The following is a 19,854-nucleotide window of genomic DNA, read 5'->3' as shown; positions in this document are numbered from 1 at the left end:
GTTCACTTAGCATGCCGAAACTGCCCGCTCCTCATGGGCTTTTTGGTGTTTGTGCTATGGAGCCTCCTCATAAGGCTTCATCACACTTTCCCATTTTTGGCATTTTTTTGTTTTCGGGGGGTTTGAGGAATTTCATAAATCAACCTGCGCATAATCCAGTCATTTATTCTAGTCTCTTGTATTCTGGACTACAGATCTTTTACTAGCCATCGTGTTATTTTTAGTGGCCAGCTATGTGTAAATTGAACATTGGTTTTGGGGGAGAGGAACTGCCGCAGTATCTGTCTGGCATTGCAGGGGAGGACCATAGCAGGGAGGGGAGGGACTGAGAGAAGAAAGGAGTGCCGTAGGGGGACCTTTGACCTGCACTGACACACAGGGGCCTTTGTGTTTCAGTAGCCAAGTGCCCTGGCCAGTTATGTGTCATTTCATGATTTCCTTTTACATGACCACATCACAGGTTGCATACTGTTATGCTGGCTAGACAAGTAGTATACATACCTGTGCATGGTGCTGAGTCAGTCTAGCTTTGTTTATTTCACTTGCAAAGACCTAAACCGTTTTGAAAACAAAAAGGGGGGGACAAAAACGTTTGCCTGTTAATCTTTTTCTGCAATATTTTTTTTCTTGCTGAACAGGTATTCGATATTAAAAGCCATTTCTTCTTCATGCTTGAAAATTTCAATATTTGCATCACTCTGAGTGGGGTGTGTTAAAGAAAATGGAGTGAGAAGGATGGACTTCTAGCAGGCATCCCACGATTCCTCAGTTATTTTCTGACAGCTTTTGAAGGCGAAGTGGGAAGAAAATTGTTGGACGAAAACTAAGCTACTGTGCTTTTGCTTTCAATTAGCCTTTCACACAACTCGAACTGGCTGCGCAAAATGGGCCAAATATTAATTGCTAATTGATGACACATCGGTTTCTCAAATTTTAGCTGTTCTATCAAAATTTTTGTATTGTCTTTTGAATATGGGTGCATTAGCTAGCATAATGTGCAAGTGACAATTGTTTTCTTTGATCCCTTCACAATTTGGGCATTAAAGGGTCAAGTTTTAGTTACGGGCCCAGTGTCATTCTAATATATACGAAATTTTGAGTGGCCAAATGATGCGTAATGATGGCAAGATAGAACTGCCCAGACTGAGGCAAGCTGATGCAGTGGCCTTTTCATATACCGCTTGGGCAAGGACAAGTGGTGGCAAAACAGTGAAAACGGTGCACTGACTCTGGTTCACTCTGGTTCAGCAAAAGGGTAATTGAGGAGAGGGTGTCAGCCCAGGCAAACCACTTGGAGGGCTTAAGAGCCCTTAGGTGTTACCAGTGGCAAACATCACCACAGTGCCTATGTAATTTGGTAATTTGTGGTGGATTGTCACACCACTTGTGGTATTCCGATGAACTGCCCCAAACTGTTCAGACAGTGGTACAGAGCTGCAGACAGGCAGCTCCTGTGCTGATAGCTGGTTCTGCCATCTGCTGATACCCGGTTACTGGCCACTCGTCCTAGCCGGATTTTGATCCAGAGTTTTATTACTGGCACTATTAAAAACAGAGGTAGTATTAAAACAAGGCTGGGCCAGCCAAACAATCCGAATGTGAAACTACACGGATAATAAAATTCGCAAGACAAGCATGTAGCCTCAGTGCACTGGAGCATGAAACCACATGGATGGGCGCCGCCAGCAGAATGTGTGCCCACGTCAGAATGACGAAATGTTCTGAACGAAACAAAAAAAACTCGGTCCAATTAGCATCCCAAACTGGAGGCAGCTTGGCTCGGCTAATTCACTGATCTCATGGAGCCCATGACTGCAGGGGGGTAAAGCGCGGTGAGGAGGTTGTCATACACTCGAGCAGCGCCATCTTGCTACTCCCATAGTTGCCTGTACTTATTAGTTGTTTGCGCTACTGCGATTATTTTCAATACAGCTACACAGAACACATTAAAAATAGACCTCTAAAACTTTAAACATCCAAAAAATGTTAGAGCATTACGCCAAACTCTTTGTTGTTTCAAAATTTGAAATATGCAGACCTGTACAAGAAAACTTGGAAAAGTTTCGTTTTCGTTTCGTCTGCTGCAGCAGCTGTAGGTTACCGACGTATACTAGTTCATTACTACTTACAGCGTAGACTGCAGGACAGAATTAAGATACGGCCGTTTGATGCGCCAAATACGCTCTGCATTACACACCTCTCCGCCCCATGTGTCTGCTCAAAGCACTCTCGAGCATACTCCACTGAGAGCGGTCTCCCTCTTTTTCGACCGTGCGTTCTAGCTACTCTTCGCACTTTGGACTCATTCACTTCCACCGCTCGGTTCGCTGTCTTTCGCACGAACGTTGCTTTCTCTGCTTGTTTTGGTTTTGGATGTCTGATTCGGTGCCGGGAAAGCGCTGCAGACGAAAGTCGTTTTCCGTGCGCACGTTGGTCGTCGATCGTATCTCTTGCGCGCACGGCGGTCGATCACACACAAGAATCTGGACTCTGGACCCGTCGGCAGCGTTCAGGGCGACACCCGAAACTGCCATAGCAGTCGGCCGGGCGAGTAAGCCCGCCTTCGCTCGAAAGCACAAGAACACAGATAAAAACAAGAGAATACCGAGAACAGAACCGTCCGCTTATACACGCTCGCCTGTCAGTTGCTCAGTAGATGCAATAAGCACGCAGCGCGCTGTGGCTCCGCGCATCGCGATCTACCGCTTTGTCTTGCTCGTGCACAGAGTTTCAGCAGAATGCCGCCATCGTGCATCATATGCAAAACAAGATGCCAAAAGGGATCGGGAATTTCTCTTCATGTGTGAGTACTGTTCTCTGAAAAATTCGTAACGGCACTGTCGCGTGTTTTTTTTTTCTTTAAGATTGTCTGGTATGCATGCAACATGCATGAAGAGAATTCGTGGAGCCTTACGTTTAGTGGTATATAGTACAGGCTTGTCATTGAAACAGTATATGAAAAGTAAGCGAAGTTGTCATTTTTTTGTTTCAGCTTTCCTCACAACAACAAAGATTTGCTGCAAAAGTGGCTCAGCGCTATTAGGACACCATTGCCTAATTTACATATAGGGCGCAGGATCTGCTCAAGACATTTCGAGCAGTCATGCTTTTACAGCGGCCACACCAGGCACTTTTTAAAACCAGATGCAGTGCCAACGATATTCCAAAAGGTACAGAGTGAGCAGGTAGGTGCAAATTGTGGTTGTGCTCTGTTTATGTCCAGTAGAACCTGCATTCAGTGTGAAACGTTTAATGCTCATTATGGGTAAGTTGTAAAAACTACGCTGAGCCTAGCTGATGTCTAGAGCATTTACAGCCAAATATAAGTAAAAAGCGAAAACTACCTTTTCAACAAAACACTAGATATTTAAGTTACAATTAAAAATTTAGCAACTGGTATGTCAGTACAAAAGTAAAGGCAGCAATTCAACATAAAAAGAATCAAGTTTATGATAATTAAATAAAATCCGCTGTGTATCAGCAGTTCAGAGTGGTGCACTAGACGGGAGGGCTTATGCAGGAGAGACTGTGTGCCGGGCATGTCTACATTATTAAACAGAATTCTGACAGCGGTCAGTCGTGGTGTCTCACCAAGTCTGTGTGCAAAGGGTGATAAGTTATAATAGAGCGAGTGCCTCAGCTCATGCAATATTTTTACTTTAGGTTGCAAGCACATCTTGCGGTGCTATTTCAGGACTTCAGTCTCTGCCACGTACGTCATTACAGAAACGCAAGCGGGTAAGTTTAAGTGAGCAGAAAGGCCAGTGCTTCAGACAACAAAATTTTTATCTTAGGGCATATATATGCAGGAGCACGCAAGCCCAGAAGCAACCAGTTCACAGACAATGTCCTCACCCTCCTCGCGAGCTCAGTTACCACTGAGAAAGTCTCCACGCTTGCAGGTAAAAGAATGAATCCGAATATTGGTGTCTCATGCATCCAATTGCTGGTGTCTCCAGTAGTGAAAATGTTCCTACTTCAGGCCATTAGTGTGAGGCCGCATCTCAGCCAACCGGTCACCTCACCTATACCCAAATCCCCCTGCAAGCACTTGCACACTCCCACAAGAAAGTCCCTACGCAAGCGAAAGCAGGTGAGATGCTGTACATAAATAGCAAGAATCTCGCGTCAAAACTGTTTCTGCTTCAGGACATGTCTGCACCACAAACCGCCAGCTCAGTAGCAGCATCACCATGAAAATCTCCACGCAAGTGCTTGCAGGTAACATGTAAAAGGCAGATGATGCACTGTCTCCTCTGACACACCCTTTCTGCCTGAGCAGACAGCTACACCAGTTTGTGCAAGTTCAAGGATGCACAGTGAGGACCAAGGTGCAACGAGCCCAGCCAAAGCAGCAGTGAAAGTGCAACATAAGGTATGCATATACAGATTATTATGGAAGCTTAGTTGCTGACACAGTATTCTATTGCCCACACACAACACAGTCTCTGAAAAGCTCCAGCAAAAAGAAAGGAGTAAGCCACGATCACCCATACATTGCTTCACAATCTCCAAGAACTCGACTGTGGACAGTCAAGAAAAAGCTGTCTGTTGCGCGAAGAAAACTTTATTCAGCCTCACAACAGTTAAAAGAAAAAAAGAAGCGAATGATTGACCTCAAAAGCCTTCTAAATGAAATGAAAGAAAAACAAATGATTTCTCCGAATGGACAAGAAACACTGGAGGCATTTGGAGAACTGCCACGAGAGATTGTAAAAAGTTGGCGCTCTAACAAGCCCAAATCACCATCACAAAGACGATACAGTGAGAAGATGAGGAAGTTTGCCACTACACTGTATTATCAGTCTCCAAGGGCATATGAATATGTGGCCAGCATTTTCCCAATGCCCAGCAGGCAGACCATTCGCACCAGGCTCAAAGTGATTGATGCATGCAAGTGTCATGCCAACGCTCCCGCACCGTCACTTTTTCCGCATCCTTTTTTCTTCGCACTGCTAAAGACTGGAATGGCCTTCCCCACGACGTTGATGCCATCACCTGCCAATCAAGTTTTGTGAACAATTTAAATATGCATTTCATAAATATCATGCAAGCAACCATATTCAACCCATATTTGTACTCCCACCCCTTATGTAACACCCCCAAAGTGGGGTCTTTAAGGTAATAAAGTGAAGTGAAGTGAAGCTCTCAATCACATCAAAACGTCATTTGAAACAAAAAATGAATGAGAGCGGCTTTGCTGCCTGATGCTAGACGGAATGAGTATTAGGAAAAGGTGCGAGATGGACACTAAGACAGGGAAACTGATTGGCTACGTTGACTTGGGGAACAGTCAGAGTCCACTGGACACAGATGACTCCTCACTAGCTGGAGATGCTCTCGTGCTCATGGCAGTTGGCGTGGCAGCTCCATGGAAAATTCCCTTTGGATATTTCCTCAACAATGGACTCAGTGGGGAGCAACTGAGAAATATAGTTAATGAGGCCATCGAGCAGCTGACACAATGTTCGCTGAACGTCGTTGCTGTTGTATGCGATGCTCTAGCTGCTAATGTATCCATGGGCAAGCTTCTTGGCTGTCGGATCCATGAAGCCACAAGTGAGCAGTTTGTGACGGCCTTCCCCCATCCCTGCAACCAATCAAGGACCGTGTCCCTGGTATTCGATGCTGCCCATGGATTAAAATTGCTCAGAAACCTCCTGGGCGATAAGAAAACACTGCACAGCAATGAATATGGAGTAAGATATTCAACTCTGATAAAGTGTGATTCACCTCTAATATATTTATTGTCTTTTGCAGTCAATCGAATGGGGCTTTATTGAAAGGCTGCAAGACCTGCAAGAAGCTGAAGGTCTTCGAGCAGCAAATAAACTCCGGAGGGCACATATTGAGTACCACAGACAAATTATGAAAGTGTGACTGGCTGCACAAACATTCAGTGCATCAGTGAGCAAAAGCCTAAAGTTTGCCAAGGAGCTTGGAATACAAAACTTCAATGGGTCCGGTGGAACCGCAGAATTTATTGCTGATGTTGATCGGTGAGTTCTGAAGTAAAATTCTCGTTTGCATAAGTAATGCAATCGTCTTTTGATGTTTCTTTCAGGGCCTTTGATATATTAAATTCGCACAGTCCAACTGCAATGGATTTCAAAGCACCGCTGCGAGCAGCAACATTCAATTTTCAGAAGCAGACGATGCTCCAACTATCTACAAAGCTCATGTCTCTGCGTCTTCTGTCTCGTGAGCTCGTATGCATCTCGGGGCGGAGAATGTCTGTCATAAGTTTGGCATTCTCGTTGAAGAGCATTGCAGAACTCGCCCAGAAGCTCTTCGATTCCACTGTTTGCAGGTAGGACTGCATATTGTGTTTCATACACTATTACTGCATGTCAATACACAAGTGCACAATCCAAATGAATGAAAACTTTCAGTGCTGCTTTATTAATAAAAAGGGTGCAAGACCGTAGGGCATTGTGCATGGTGCTGAGCCATGCAGCTGAAGGCACCTCATGCAGTTTCAAGGCAATGCGTTTTGTCCTAACTATATAGCGTATTGAAAGCACCAACAGTGAAAGCATGACAAGGTGACAATGACGGGAAAGCACCTCTAAAACATGTGCTAAAACCAATTTATAGAAATAATGCTATCCTATTAGACATGCTTACAGCATGCAGTTTTAGTCTATCGCTGAATAATTAAGGCAATAACAGAAAATACCTGCCAGTCCAAACTCTAGCCCAGTGTATTGTTGCTCATAACAAACATAGTCAAAAGTCAAGTACAGAGCCACAGTAGGACAGCACAGAGTTACAGAATAAGCATGCTGCAATTCTTGAAAGGAAATGGAGAAGAAAAGTATTTTTCATGTTGTTGCAGTTACAAATGAGGGCAGTGGAGAGTTGAGAAAGTTAGCAAAAATGCAATAAAAATGCAAAACAATCCAATCATTTTACCACTGTGGTGGAAGCATAAGTAGTAAATACCACTGTAGCAAAATATCTTAGCGTTCAATGAAAATAGAATTCAAAATGAAGCTATTAAAGTCAACAACAAAAACTGATTAAAATATAATTATCAGAAATGAAAGCAGAAGGCTCTCCAATCACCATGGCTGCAAGAAACATGATGCAAATAAGCTTAGCTGACTAAGAGTAGAATCTTATTGGCTATCAAACAAACAATTAAGCAATAACTGTGCCGTTTTGAGCACTACTAGAAACTGAACTCACTGGAATATGCTTTTCACTGTTATTTCGCTCCGTTGCATTAACAAGGAACTACGAATGGAGATATGTTTTCTTCATTCTGTTTGCCAAGGCAGGAAAACAATTGCAAATTGTCATGGTGTTTTCATTTTCATTACAGCTACATTTGCACATACCGGTTCAGTCAAGATCACCTTGAAATGTTCTTTAGCTGCATCCGCCAGAGAGGGGGATGGAACAATAACCCCTCGGCTCTGCAGTTCCGGTACGCATACAGAAGCCTACTGGTGCATGCAGATGTGCAGCCTGTGACGACCGGCAATGTTGCCCCAGATTTTGAGGGAATTGCAACAGTGGCCCATGAGCGTCTGCACAGAAGCAACGATGATGAAGCTGGCGAGTCACCAGATATGTACATTGCTATTGCCATAACTGGCCATGACTACAGCAGTCTTGGCTATGGACTCACCAATTTTAGCACTGAGGTTGTGACCTACATAGGTGGTTTTATTGTGAGGGTTGTTTCAAAGAGCATAACCTGCACCTCGTGTTTAGAGATGCTTGTACAGGATGACATCGCAAGTGTCCTTATTTTCATCAGAAATAATGGAGGCCTAATCATGCCTTCAGCGCTCGTAATTCACACCCTGTGCACTGCGGAGCACATTTTCCGCTGCAGTGATGAGCAAGGGCACAAAAACGTTGACCGCTTGGTTATACAGTCCTTCCAGAAGTTCTGCCAACGACATGAGCAGAGCTTGAAGGAAGTAGAACATTATAAAGAGAACCCAGCACATGTAATTGGAGTGATCAAGTTCGTTTTGAAGAAATATGTCACTCTCAGACTGAGAGAGGAGGCTAGAAGGATAACAGAGAGGGCAAGAGGGGCATATGTTAGAGCACTGCTTACAAAGCAAATCTTGTTTCAGCATCAATAACAACCATTTCCAATTGCACTAATCAACGTAACGACACATATATGAAGGGATCCAAAGTTAATGAACAGCCAGTGTATATGTCATAATGAGCCCCTCGATTATATCCCTTTGTCTGCTCGGCAACTTAATGACAATTATTTAGTGCAAAGCAAGGAATGAAGGAAACAGGAATAAACTAATATTAATAAACTTTTACAAGCCAAAGTCGCACTTGGGTTATGCAGCACGCTGCAGAAGAGGATTCCTCAATAATTTTGATACCTGGGGGTCTTACACATGCCGAAAATTTATTACAAAATACAGAGTACCAGCTGTTCCAACTAGCCGTATTGCATATTCTCTTAAATACTCCTGATTTTAAATTATTAAAATTTGGCATTCAACAACTGTTGATACAGTGATAGTAGTGGGGTTGCTTCACCAGTGCATTGTAGGAATGAACCTGGCCAACGTACATGTTTATAAAGCAGTATCGCAGTGTAAAAGTCAGGACTGCGTTCCATTACCGTGCAAAGATCTCGTGTCATGCCTTATGTCAGATAAATGGCAATTATGCATGACACGCAAGGTAAATATGTCTGTCGATTGTAGTAGAAGAAATAAGAATCTCTTTGTTGAAGTTCCTTAAAACACACCTTACATGTGTAATGCAACAACTCTTCACCAGTGCAATGTTCAGTGCAGAAAATGTTTCTGAAGCTAAGGTCACTGAAGTGTTCAGCAAGTACTCAAACATTTATTCGCGTTAAAGAAATGCAAAGCAGGTGCACATTTCAGCTTTTACACAGACGCCCATGTGCATTTCTGAAGGTTCTATTTTTTGGTTTTGTGGGGTTTAACGTTCCAGAGTGGCGTAGGCTATGAGGGATGCTATTTCTGAAGGGATCTGCACCAGATGCACAGTTGTGCTATAGATAACAAGTATGATGAAGAGTGACATCGAACATTTATTCCAACATTGTTCATGCAAAATCACTGTATTGATACTACGTTGAACATGTTTTTTTTTTCCAAGTTCCCCCTAGTACTGCATCAAGGCTGCCCTGTTAGGTGTTCAGCAAATAAGAGCAGAGATCTTGGTACTGTTTATTTATTTTTTTTTCATCTGCATTCTTTGAGTGTGTGAAAAGGTGTAAAGGTATTGAATGCTGCATTGTGTATGACTGAGACATTATTTACAAGCTATGATACTTTTATTTGTCTAGTGGGTACAACAGTAACGTCAGTGAATTTATGGCAGAAATAAAAAGCAGGCATTCACAAACATAACTGCTCAAGTTAAATGACTGTCAACTATGAAACCAGCTGTAACTTTGCAGTGGCAGGTTGTATTATAATCTGACATGCTTGTGATTGTGCAGATGCACTGGTTGTCAATTTTTTGTTTTACAGAATATGGCCCGAATTTTTGATATTTCCAAAGCTGTACGCGAGCAAACCGCATTCCAACGTTTCTCTTTACCATCATCACCTTGCACAATACTCTGTTTGTGCTCTCCGAGTGCGACTTATCCCACATGTCTCTTGCATAAAATTCTTCCATGTATGTACGCTTTGCTGCTTCGTTGCAAGCAGATTAAACCTTTCGGAACGGAGTCTGTTACAGATTTTGCGTTGTATTCAAACAGAATTCCGATCTTAACAGGCAGCAGTACAGAAGGCATGCGCTGCACTCTGTGCGAGTGTCGTCTCCCTTCTGCCTCGTCTCCTGTATGGAACACCAACGAGATCTGACCGCCGGAGAAGACAGGAGGTGACGATGGTTTAAACTTTACTAAAGGGACTCCAGGTAACACAAAAAGGCATGGGGAATGCATGTTTTATAATACCCTGTACATCAAAACAAACCTTGCTGAACCTCGCCAACAAACCTCGATCTCGGCTCACACAAACACAAATCATACGTAATGAGCGGCACAAGATTCACCACCACCTGGAAGTATCTTCGTGCGCGCACCATCGCGAACATTGTGCGCATGAACTAGAAAGGAATTCAACACAGCACGTAAGCAAGCCGCAGCACCATTCCTCGTACAGCTTTTTGACGCGCACTACGAAGCGCGCGGCCATGCTGGGGGAGTTGCGAGGTTGCCAGGTTAGTACGCTGCAATTGCTGTTAACTCGTTAAACTTGGTCTAGGTCGCCTGAACCATGCAGGGAACCATGAGCGGAGTAACAATATGGCTTCGCCCACGGTTATAAAAAAAGTGGAGAGGGTTTACATGGGAGTGCTGCCGCCGCTTTCACTCTAGTGTTGGTAGTAGTAGCTCTATGCATGACTCATCATCATCATCATCATCATCAGCCTTACTACACCCACTGCAGGGCAAAGGCCTCTCCCCTGTCTCTCCAATTATCCCTATCCTTTGCCAGCTGCATCCACCCTTTGCCTGCAAACTTCTTAATCTCATCCGCCCACCTAACCTTCTGCCGCCCCCTGCTACGCTTACTTTCTCTTGGAATCCAATCCGTTACCCTTAAGGACCAGCGGTTATCTTGCCTTCGCATTACATGCCCTGCCCAAGCCCATTTCTTTCTCTTGATTTCGACTAGGATGTCATTAACCCGTGTTTGTTCCCTCACCCACTCTGCCCGCTTCCGATCTCTTAACGTTACACCTATCATTTTTCTTTCCATGGCTCGCTGCGTTGTCCTTAACCTAAGCTGAACTCTTTTCGTTAGCCTCCACGTTTCTGCCCCGTAGGTGAGTACCGGTAAGATTATGCTGTTGTACACTTTCCTCTTGAGGGAAATTGGTAAACTGCCACTCATGATCTGCGAGAATTTGCCATATGCGCTCCAGCCCATTCTTATCCTTCTAGTTATCTCCCTCTCATGATCTGGATCAGCTGTTACTACCTGCCCTAAGTAGACGTATTCCGGCACAATTTCTAGGCTCTCGCTGCCAATTGTGAACTGTTGTTCCCTTGCTAGGCTGTTGAACATTACCTTGGTTTTCTGCATGTTAATTTTTAGACCCATCGATCTGCTCTGCCTGTCTAACTCGTTGATCATGATTTGCAGTTCACCTCCTGAGTGACTCAGCAAGGCAATGTCATCAGCAAATCACAGATTATTTAGGTATTCTCCATTTATTCTTATTCCCAACTGTTCCCAATTCAGGCTTCGAAATACCTCCTGCAAACATGCGGTGAACAGCATTGGCGAGATCGTGTCTCCTTGCCTGACGCCCTTCCTTATTGGAATTTTATTGCTGACTTTATGGAGGACTATAGTAGCTGTGCAGTTGCTATATATATCTTCCAGTATTTTGACATAAGGCTCTTCTACCCCCTGATTACGCAATGCCTGTATGACTGCTGAGGTTTCCACTGAGTCGAATGCTTTCTCGTAATCAATGAAAGCTATATATAGAGGTTGGTTATATTCTGCGCATTTCTCTATCACCTGATTGATAGTGTGAATATGATCTATTGTGGAATATCCTTTACGAAAGCCTGCCTGATCATTTGGTTGATTAAAGTCTAACGTTGCCCTGACTCTATTAGCGATTACCTTAGTAAATACTTTGTAGGCAACGGATAGTAAGCTGATCGGCCTGCATGACTGACCTGCAGCCAATAACAGCTGTTGTCGCTGCCGGGCGGAAATCGAAAATACGTGTCTGGGGTTGGAGGGCGTCCTGTGAGGGGCATCTGCTCCTTCGTTCTTGAGTTGTATCTGACTGTAGTACTTACAACTGCACCAACTACAAAGGAATAGAATAGAATTGGAATGGAATTGGAATAGAATTGTAATGCTTTCGCATTACTCTCACATGCCCCTGGTAAGTTTTGCTGTTTTCATTGTATTGTGCTGCCCATCCTGATCGGCAGCTGATCGACTGCAGATGACTGCCAGGAGCTGGAAGATGAAATAATGGGGCGGCGGCCAAGCCTTGGGGATGCATGGCTGCGGCTGGAGAGCCTGCGGGATCTGCGCCAGTGGCGGCCGTACCGGCCTGACCTCTCTGCCGAAGAGGTGACCTCCGAGGACCCCGAGCGCATGGTGCTTTACGAGGACGTGGGACCCGCGCTGTTCCGGCTGCGACAGCCGGTTGCCAAACTACACCTCTTCCAGGCCTGGCTGTCACTGCTTCTGGGTGTAGATCCTGAGGCAAGTTGGGACACACACTAGCTGTAGCGCTGTTCCCAATGGCTGCTATCCCAGGAAATGTGCCCAGGCCACCAATTTTGTATCCCACCTTTGTATCCTTCATTGAGTTAAGAGTGTGTTGGAGGTACCTAGACCTGATTGCAGGCAATATCATGGGAGAATGCCAGTGCACCTGGCAATTTTTCAAGAGTAAACACAGGAGGGCGCTAAGTCATGAACGATGGATGGGGCAGAAGGGCAGAAAGGGAATTTGTTGGTGTGGCAGTCACAGGTGTTGGAGTTAAGTGTGAAAGAATCAAAGTTACACAGCATTGCCCTCCCCTCTCAGCTTCCGTCATGCTGTCCCTCACTGACTTCCTTCAAGGAGAGCCAAGCGTACCGGCACTGCGAGTTCCCCTCCCGGCTTCCAATGCGGAACGTAAGCTAAGCATGCTAATGCTGCGGTCACGTGATCTTGAAGCAGTGCCTTGCATGGACAGAGTTACATGGTGGCAACGGGTTAAAGTGTGCCATATACAGCACTCGCTCTAAAAGCAAGGGAAACGGACAGCGTTTGAGCATCTCACATCGTCCGCATTGTGTGCAGCTGGGAGACACGTTCTCATCATGGCAGACCTTCCTTTATGCAGTTCGGTAGCATCCCAGTCAAGCCTTAGAAGGAGGGAGCTCTCTCTCCTTGCCAGGCAGCTTGTTATAGTGCCTGTGTTGACATATGTGGACGGGACCTAAGTCTGGACGTATTTTCTTATACAAGGCAAATTTCCACCTTTGAATACCACTCACTTACCATTTTGACCCTCCTTGTAAAGTTGGTGGTACCGTCTCTTGCAGCTACAGCGAAATGTGTTTGTAAAAAATTAAAAAGATGGGCATCATCGTTTTTGGTGGGACAAGTGAATAGCTTTTATTTTTGCATGCTATCTTTTCAAGTGGTTGCAAATGGTGCAAGTTACCATTCGGAATAGGTCAGTAGGTTAATGTAGAAATGCACACAAATTTTCATTCTCATAGACGAAGAAAAGGTACTGCAGTGGACGTTCAAAGGGGCCCGTCCACAAACCTGGACATGGCGCCTTAGTGGTGAAAATATCAAGGTGGCCGTTTTTTCGGGCAAGTATGGTACGAAATGAGCTTAATGCTTACAGGTGTTGAAAACTATGCTTCTACAAGTAAAATGCTGGATGACTTCTGCACTGAAGCATTGTTCATGAAAATAGCCAATGAAGAAGCACCTCCAAAGAAGCAGTGAAGACCTGCATATGGTCGCAAAGAGCTGCCACTACGCTGAGCTGCTGCCGACTGTGATCAGTCCTTAAAGTCAAAGGGTCTTAGGCCTCCTACCAATATTGAAAAGGGATCTGAGACCCCCTCTTTTCAGTGGTGGTCTGAACATTCATTTTTTATCGTTTTGGAAATTTCACTGTGGTATTTAGCAAGAATCATTATTATTTTGTATAAAACGCGAGACGGAGAAAAATACAAAGTGGCAGCTCTACACAATGGAGGATGAAAAAGAGGAACCTGTGCCCTCACACGATGAGTCATTTCAGAGCTGACCGCTCAGCTCCAAGGCTACAAGACAACAGCACAGTGGTGGAGCATGGGGATAGTTTGGTACATATCTCTGACATAGATAGAGTAAACAGCGACCTTTAAAAATGATTTCGCCTCTTTGTAAAAACCATGTGTAAAACAGGCTGCAAGCTGCTTTCTCTCTCTCGCTTTCCACCTGTGCTCAGATTCCTCGAGATCGCTTCGATGGAGCCAGACTTTAAGCACTGCCTATGATGCAAGCAACCACTGGCCCCAACTTCTGAACGCTTTAATTGCACGACGATGATGGCGTGAAGGCTGCAGATCTGAAAGCCGGGTTCGGTACCAAAAATGCAGAATTTTTCTCTGCCTGTTGTCCCAGAATGCATCTCTTTATCTGTTTCATAGGACATCAGCTAGAGAATAATTCTCTGGAGTGTATATTCTCACAGGTTAACATGTATTCATGTCTAACCATCAGTTAGAAAAGGCAACCAAATGTTGCAGTGTTTACGTTCATGTAGCAGCTTTTAGGCGCTGTATGCGAATAAAATATGCCCAAATATGAATATTTTTGCGTAATTTTTTGTGAATCACTTAAATTTGGCGTACTGATTGTGATTGATAAAAAAAAGATTTTTCTTTTCAGCAGATTTAATTGGCGCCTGAAGGGTATAGAGAGGAACTTGGGCCTGTCGGGACCGCCCTGCGTGGGTGCACTAGCGGCGCATGGAAGTGGATCACGATGCTAAATCTCTCTATTGATGCACACTGCCTTGCCGGTCACGGCGCGTCCGCACCACGTGCAACGCGGCTGCAGGCACTTGGCAGGTACAGATCTGGGTGCTGCGCTTCCACCTGCGCATGTCTGTTGCTGCGAGCATGCACAGACTGGCTCCGGCATATGTGCAGGAGCTCAGGCGCGCGTCGCGAAGTCGGGGCTCTGGTTGCGCACATGCTGCGTTGTGGTCCCGGAGCACAAAGCAGTAGTTCCAGAAACGTTATTCGCTTGGGACAAATATTTTGAAACTTCGAATAACAAACATTCGGTTCAATTCAATGATAAGTTTTTATGGCGCAAGGGCATCTGTGGCTAAAGAGCGCCATGGCACAAGGTAGTCTATATTGCACAAGGTGGGCTCAAAGACCCATTTCCCAAGCATTTCACCCTAAAGAATCCGAGCAGCAGTAAGGGGAAAGCTTCTACACATTATATTGCCGGTGGGCACCCGGCGGCACTGGGGATTTAACCCCGCACCTCCCCCATGCGTGGCTGATGCTCAAACCACTAGGCCGCCTCTGCGGTTCGATTCAAATATCAAATACCTTACTATTCGACCGAATATTCGAAATTATCGAGTATTAGCGCAGGTCTACCTAGAAGGTTTTCCCGTCAATTCTCCTCAACCCCACTATGGCGAACTACCGCGGGCCACTTCGGATTCCCTTGAAGGACAGCGCTGGTTTTAAGAGTGTTAGCTCTTACTCATCACGTTTCGAGATTTCATGGGGTCTCCTACCACCCTGAGATCACAGTGCCATCTGTGGCAGCAACTCGAAAACAGCACATCTCGCATTGAGACTTGTAGCGTCATCTACAATAGCAAGCATTGTAGAAACAACCACCTGTCACGTGCCAATGATGATGTCACGGTCCAATATGGTGGATAGAGGTGGAGCTATGTGAGTATAGTGTCAGGGGACTAAATGGCAGCATATTTTTGGTTTCTTGAATCCAAGATGGCGGCCATTAAAATTGGTTGTGCCCTGCCATTCCCCGTCACCAAAAAATAGCCTATAATGGGTAGGAAAACTATCCCTGCTATATATACTCCGACAACAAGGGGCACCCATCTGGGAACAGTTGTGTACCAAATTTGGTAAGCAAATAAAACCCTATGGATAGTGGTATAGAAATAAAACCACAATTAAATAATAGGTAGACATTGTACTTGCAATTACTAATTGAAGCATTGGCATATCGCAGTGCAAGCCAAATTCTAGGCCCACCTTGACCCCCCCCTAACGAAGCAAATTTCATTTGGGACGTATCTTGAGGGGGTGTAACTCGACAACGGCTAGACGTGGATCGTAATTTCTCTGATAGATGGCGCTAGGCGTCGATCGCTCTGCTAGATAGCGTGCGTGCATGCATAGCTGGGCATGGTGGCAATCCACCCCATTTCAAAGGGTATTACATTCCATTTCTCGAGACGAGCGGCGTGTTCTTCTTCGCTTTCTTCGTCTAGTAAAACAAACAGCTAACGCTCGCTATTTCAACGTCTTCCAGACGGTGGCGGCCTTTTTTTGTCTCATCGGCCGCATGTTTGGTCCTCATCACCCAGGGTTCGGCCTTCACCATCTACTGAGAGTTTCACCACCTATACTGCAAGGCGGGAGAACTGACGCCAGCGACATTCGGGGGGTGGGCTTTCTGGACATTGCTGTGCAGGAGACCCTCCATCGATGCTGACATGCCATGGTGACGCATTGACGATTACAAGGTCCGCGGTCACCGATCACTCCAACTTATAAACATCATTAAGTCGCACAATGACAATGAATTACGAGTGGAACGGTTTGCAGACAACAACACTTGTGAAAAATCATTGTCTTTGGAGCCTGATATTCATGAGTGGCTTTACTTGGGCATACCTGTGATAATCGATGGTCGCCACATTCAAGCATTGGATAATGGTGCTGATTATTCAGTTCTCAGTAGTCAGTTTGCCGCCGTTCTTAAAAAGATTCTCACACCATGGGCTGGTACACACGTTCGCATCGAGGGTGGTCACCTGATTACCCCTCTCGGCATGTGCGCCGGCCGAGTTAAAATCAACTTTGTGTTGTGGTCAGCTGTCTTGCTTCGAATAACTGTTCGCAAGACCGTATTTTAGGGCTCAATTTTCTATGTGAAAATGGGGCGACTATTGACCTCCGATAGTGCTAGGTCACAGTTTCAACCGAGAATGCTGCCGCCCTAAGCAATGCGACGCGACCAAGCGAGATGCTTCATGTTTCTATGGACACTGTTGCCCTGCAACCTCGAACCAGTGCCTTCACTGCTGTCAAGTATGATGCACCTCAGGACAGTGATACCATCGCTGAAACCAACATTTTTTTATTACTGCTGACGCAAGGCATGTGCGTAGCCCTCAGTCTGATCCAACTTCACTATGGCCAGTCACAGGTACTTATTACGAATTTTACACACGAGCATCGGCACCTTTTTTTGCGACGCTTCTGTAGCATTTGCTGTACGCATCTATGATGTTTCCAAGTGCTTCTCTGACACAGTGCAGCCTCCCGTGTCCCTCAACAGTTTCAATGCCAACTCTACCTGTCAGCCAGGCAAAGGGAACAGCTGTGCGCACTGTTGCTTGAATTCAGAAAATGTTCCACCTTCTCGTTGAAACTGCGTTGAACTACCATCACCAAGCACCACATCGTGACGTTTGATGAGATACATCCAATCCATCAACACCCCTACCGTGTCTCTTCGACAGAGCATGAAGTTTAAGTCGCAAGTTAAGGAGGTGCTTAAGGATGGCGATATCCACCATGGTCCTCACCAGTCCTCATTAAAAAGAAAGACGGCACATTTCTCTTTTGCCTTGATTACTGGAAGCTGAATGCAGCCGCCAAGAAGGACGTTTACCCGTTGCCACATATTGACAACTGTCTCGACCGCCTTTGCCGTGGCTGGTATTTTTCGTCAGTCGACCTAAAAAGTTGCTATTGGCAGATTGAGATCAATGAATGGGACCGTGAGAACGTTCCCCAGGGTGCAGGCAGGGCGCTTTTGTTTTTCTTTCTTTTTATAAGCCCTTTCTAACATAAATCACTCCGGATGACCCTTATGAATTTAAAGTTCTACCTTTCGGCCTTCGTTCCGTGCCTGCCACATTTCAGCGGATGATGGACACTGTCCTCACTGGTCTTAAGTGGTAGTGTTGCCTAGACTATCGCGACGACATGGTGCTTTTCGCAGACTCATTTACTCAACATCTTGAGCACCTGCGGACAGTCCTCGAAGCTCTTCATTCAGCTAACCTGACACTGAAACCACAAAAGTGCCACTTCAGCTACCAATGCTCAAATTTCTTGGCGATGTCATCAGCGCCACCGGCATGAGGCCAGACCCCGATAAGCTTGCAGCGGTTGCGGAGTTTCCAACCCCAGGAGACAAGAAAGCTTTATGCCGCTTTCTCGGGCTTTATAGCTACTATCAGCATTTTATTGAAAATTTCGCTGATTTCGCTAAACCGCTGACTCACTTCACCCGCAATGCCACCCTTTTGTTTGGACCCGGGAGCAAGACTCGACTTGTATCAAGATACATGTCAGTCTCCGACTGCCCCCCATTCTTGCCCATTTTGTTGAGCATGGTGACACTGAAATACATACCGATGCCAGTAAAATCGGCCTTGGCGCAGTTGTTGTGCAACGACCAGATGGCATTGCACGAGTCATCATCTGTGCAAGCCACACTCTGTCGCAAGCAAAGATTAACTATTGCACAACAGAAAAAGAATGCCTCACCATTATTTGGGCCACTGCAAAATTTTTCCCCTTTCAAAGTGGTCGCTCCTTGCGTTGGTTGGTCAACCTGTGTGACCCATCTGGGCAGCTGGTGCGATAGAGCCTTCACCTGCCCTTCACCATTGTGTATAAGTCTGGCCTTAAGCATGAAGATGCCAACATGCTCTCTCTTGAGCGCCTGTCAAACTCTCTACCTCTGACACGGACGAGGACTGCAGTTTCCTCAGGGCCATCCATGCTCCTGATTTGTCAACTCAGCCTACCTAAATGTTTTTCTCGACACCTGTTGTCGTTTTCCCTGAAACAAGGTGTGCCGTATTATAAGAAGAACCCTGGTTCCATTTCATGAGCTTATGTCCTCATTGTCCCCACAACTCTTCGAGAGGAAATGCTTCCTGCATGCCACGATGAACCAACTTCTGGCCACTTGGGATACTCTTGCACGCTTGCCGGAATACGCCAGCTATTCTACTGTCCCAACGTTGTGACTGTTTTCAAACGCTATGTCCGGAGCTGTCAGCAATGTCAGCGCCGTAAGGCTACAGCCTCAACGTCAGGGACTCCTCCAACCTATTCCACCGCATGCCCTGTTCGACTAGGTTTCCATGGACTCTGCCCCTTCCCTTTGTCTTCAAGGGAAAGAAGGGGGGAGGGGGGGTGGCAACCGGTGCATCTTCGTTGCCCCTGACTATCTCACTCAATGCGCTGAGGCCAAGGCCTTACCTCATGGTACAGCGTCCGAGGTTGCAGCTTTCTTCCTGAACCAAATCCTACTTCGGCACAGCGCTTCGACCTAAGCCATTACCGATAGAGGAATGGCCTTTACTTCGCAGATGATTGCCGAAATTTCTCAGCTCAGCGGTACGACCCATAGCAGAAGTACTGCTTACCACCTGCAGGCCAATGGCCTGACAGAGCAGCTTAACAAGACTGTCACGTGGTGGTGACTGCAATCCGGAGAGCGGAAAGACTGCGAAGATGGCGTCCAAACAAAAGTCTTTATTTGGACTGACTTGTGCCCACAATGTACTGAATCACTCGGCGGCAGCGAAGCGACAAGCGTGCTCGGCGGTCGTCGAACAGAATGCCCGCCGCTGTCGGCCGTGCTCAATTTAAAGCTGATAGCAAACTTTCGAGATAAGCATGCAAAGTTACTAGAACATTCTGGAACCAGGTAGAATTGGCTCCGCCTGGATGCTATCAATCGAGATAAATCTGGTCGCGTCTTGCATCCACAAAGTGATAAGCGGCGTGGCGGCAGCTTTCAAGAATGAACGAACAAACACTGCAAAGGTGTGCGGCAAGACCGTGACGGACATGCTGGCGATGTATGTCGATGTCCAGCACAAGAAGACTTGGGACATGATCGTGCCGTACGTGACATTTGCCCGTAATACGGCAGTCTAAGGGATGACATGTTTCACACTCGCCTCCTCTGCAGATTCAGACGATGCTCGAGGCAGTGCTCCCTTGCACAACCGATGACCAACCTGATGCTGAGCAGTTTATTCAAGACAGCGAACTGGCTCGCCAGCTAGCATGCCTCCGCATTGCACAG

General features: G+C 45.8%; 1 protein-coding gene and 1 long non-coding RNA gene across 4 annotated transcripts in view; both read left to right on the top strand.

The window, feature by feature from the left end:
- Positions 1-19,854, top strand: part of LOC144132329 (nuclear exosome regulator NRDE2) — a 383,545-nt gene that overhangs the window by 296,982 nt on the left and 66,709 nt on the right. For 2 of the 3 annotated variants that reach the window (XM_077664654.1, XM_077664652.1), the window contains exons 10-11: positions 11,130-11,186; positions 11,956-12,221. In XM_077664654.1, coding sequence (XP_077520780.1) covers positions 11,130-11,186; positions 11,956-12,221 — 323 coding nt within the window. The remainder of the gene's footprint in view (positions 1-11,129; positions 11,187-11,955; positions 12,222-19,854) is intronic. The other variant, XM_077664653.1, reaches the window with a different exon arrangement.
- LOC144132330 (uncharacterized) lies at positions 2,252-7,018 on the top strand. Its single transcript, XR_013314782.1, has 6 exons — positions 2,252-2,803; positions 2,993-3,185; positions 3,664-3,738; positions 3,810-4,375; positions 5,761-5,999; positions 6,065-7,018. It is a non-coding gene; the product is annotated as an uncharacterized LOC144132330 (long non-coding RNA).

This window comes from Amblyomma americanum, chromosome 5, assembly GCF_052857255.1.
Source record: "Amblyomma americanum isolate KBUSLIRL-KWMA chromosome 5, ASM5285725v1, whole genome shotgun sequence".
NCBI classification, from domain to species: Eukaryota; Metazoa; Arthropoda; class Arachnida; order Ixodida; family Ixodidae; genus Amblyomma; species Amblyomma americanum.
The sequence above is the reverse complement of the archived record's forward strand: the minus strand, read 5'-3'. Positions and strand labels throughout refer to the sequence as shown.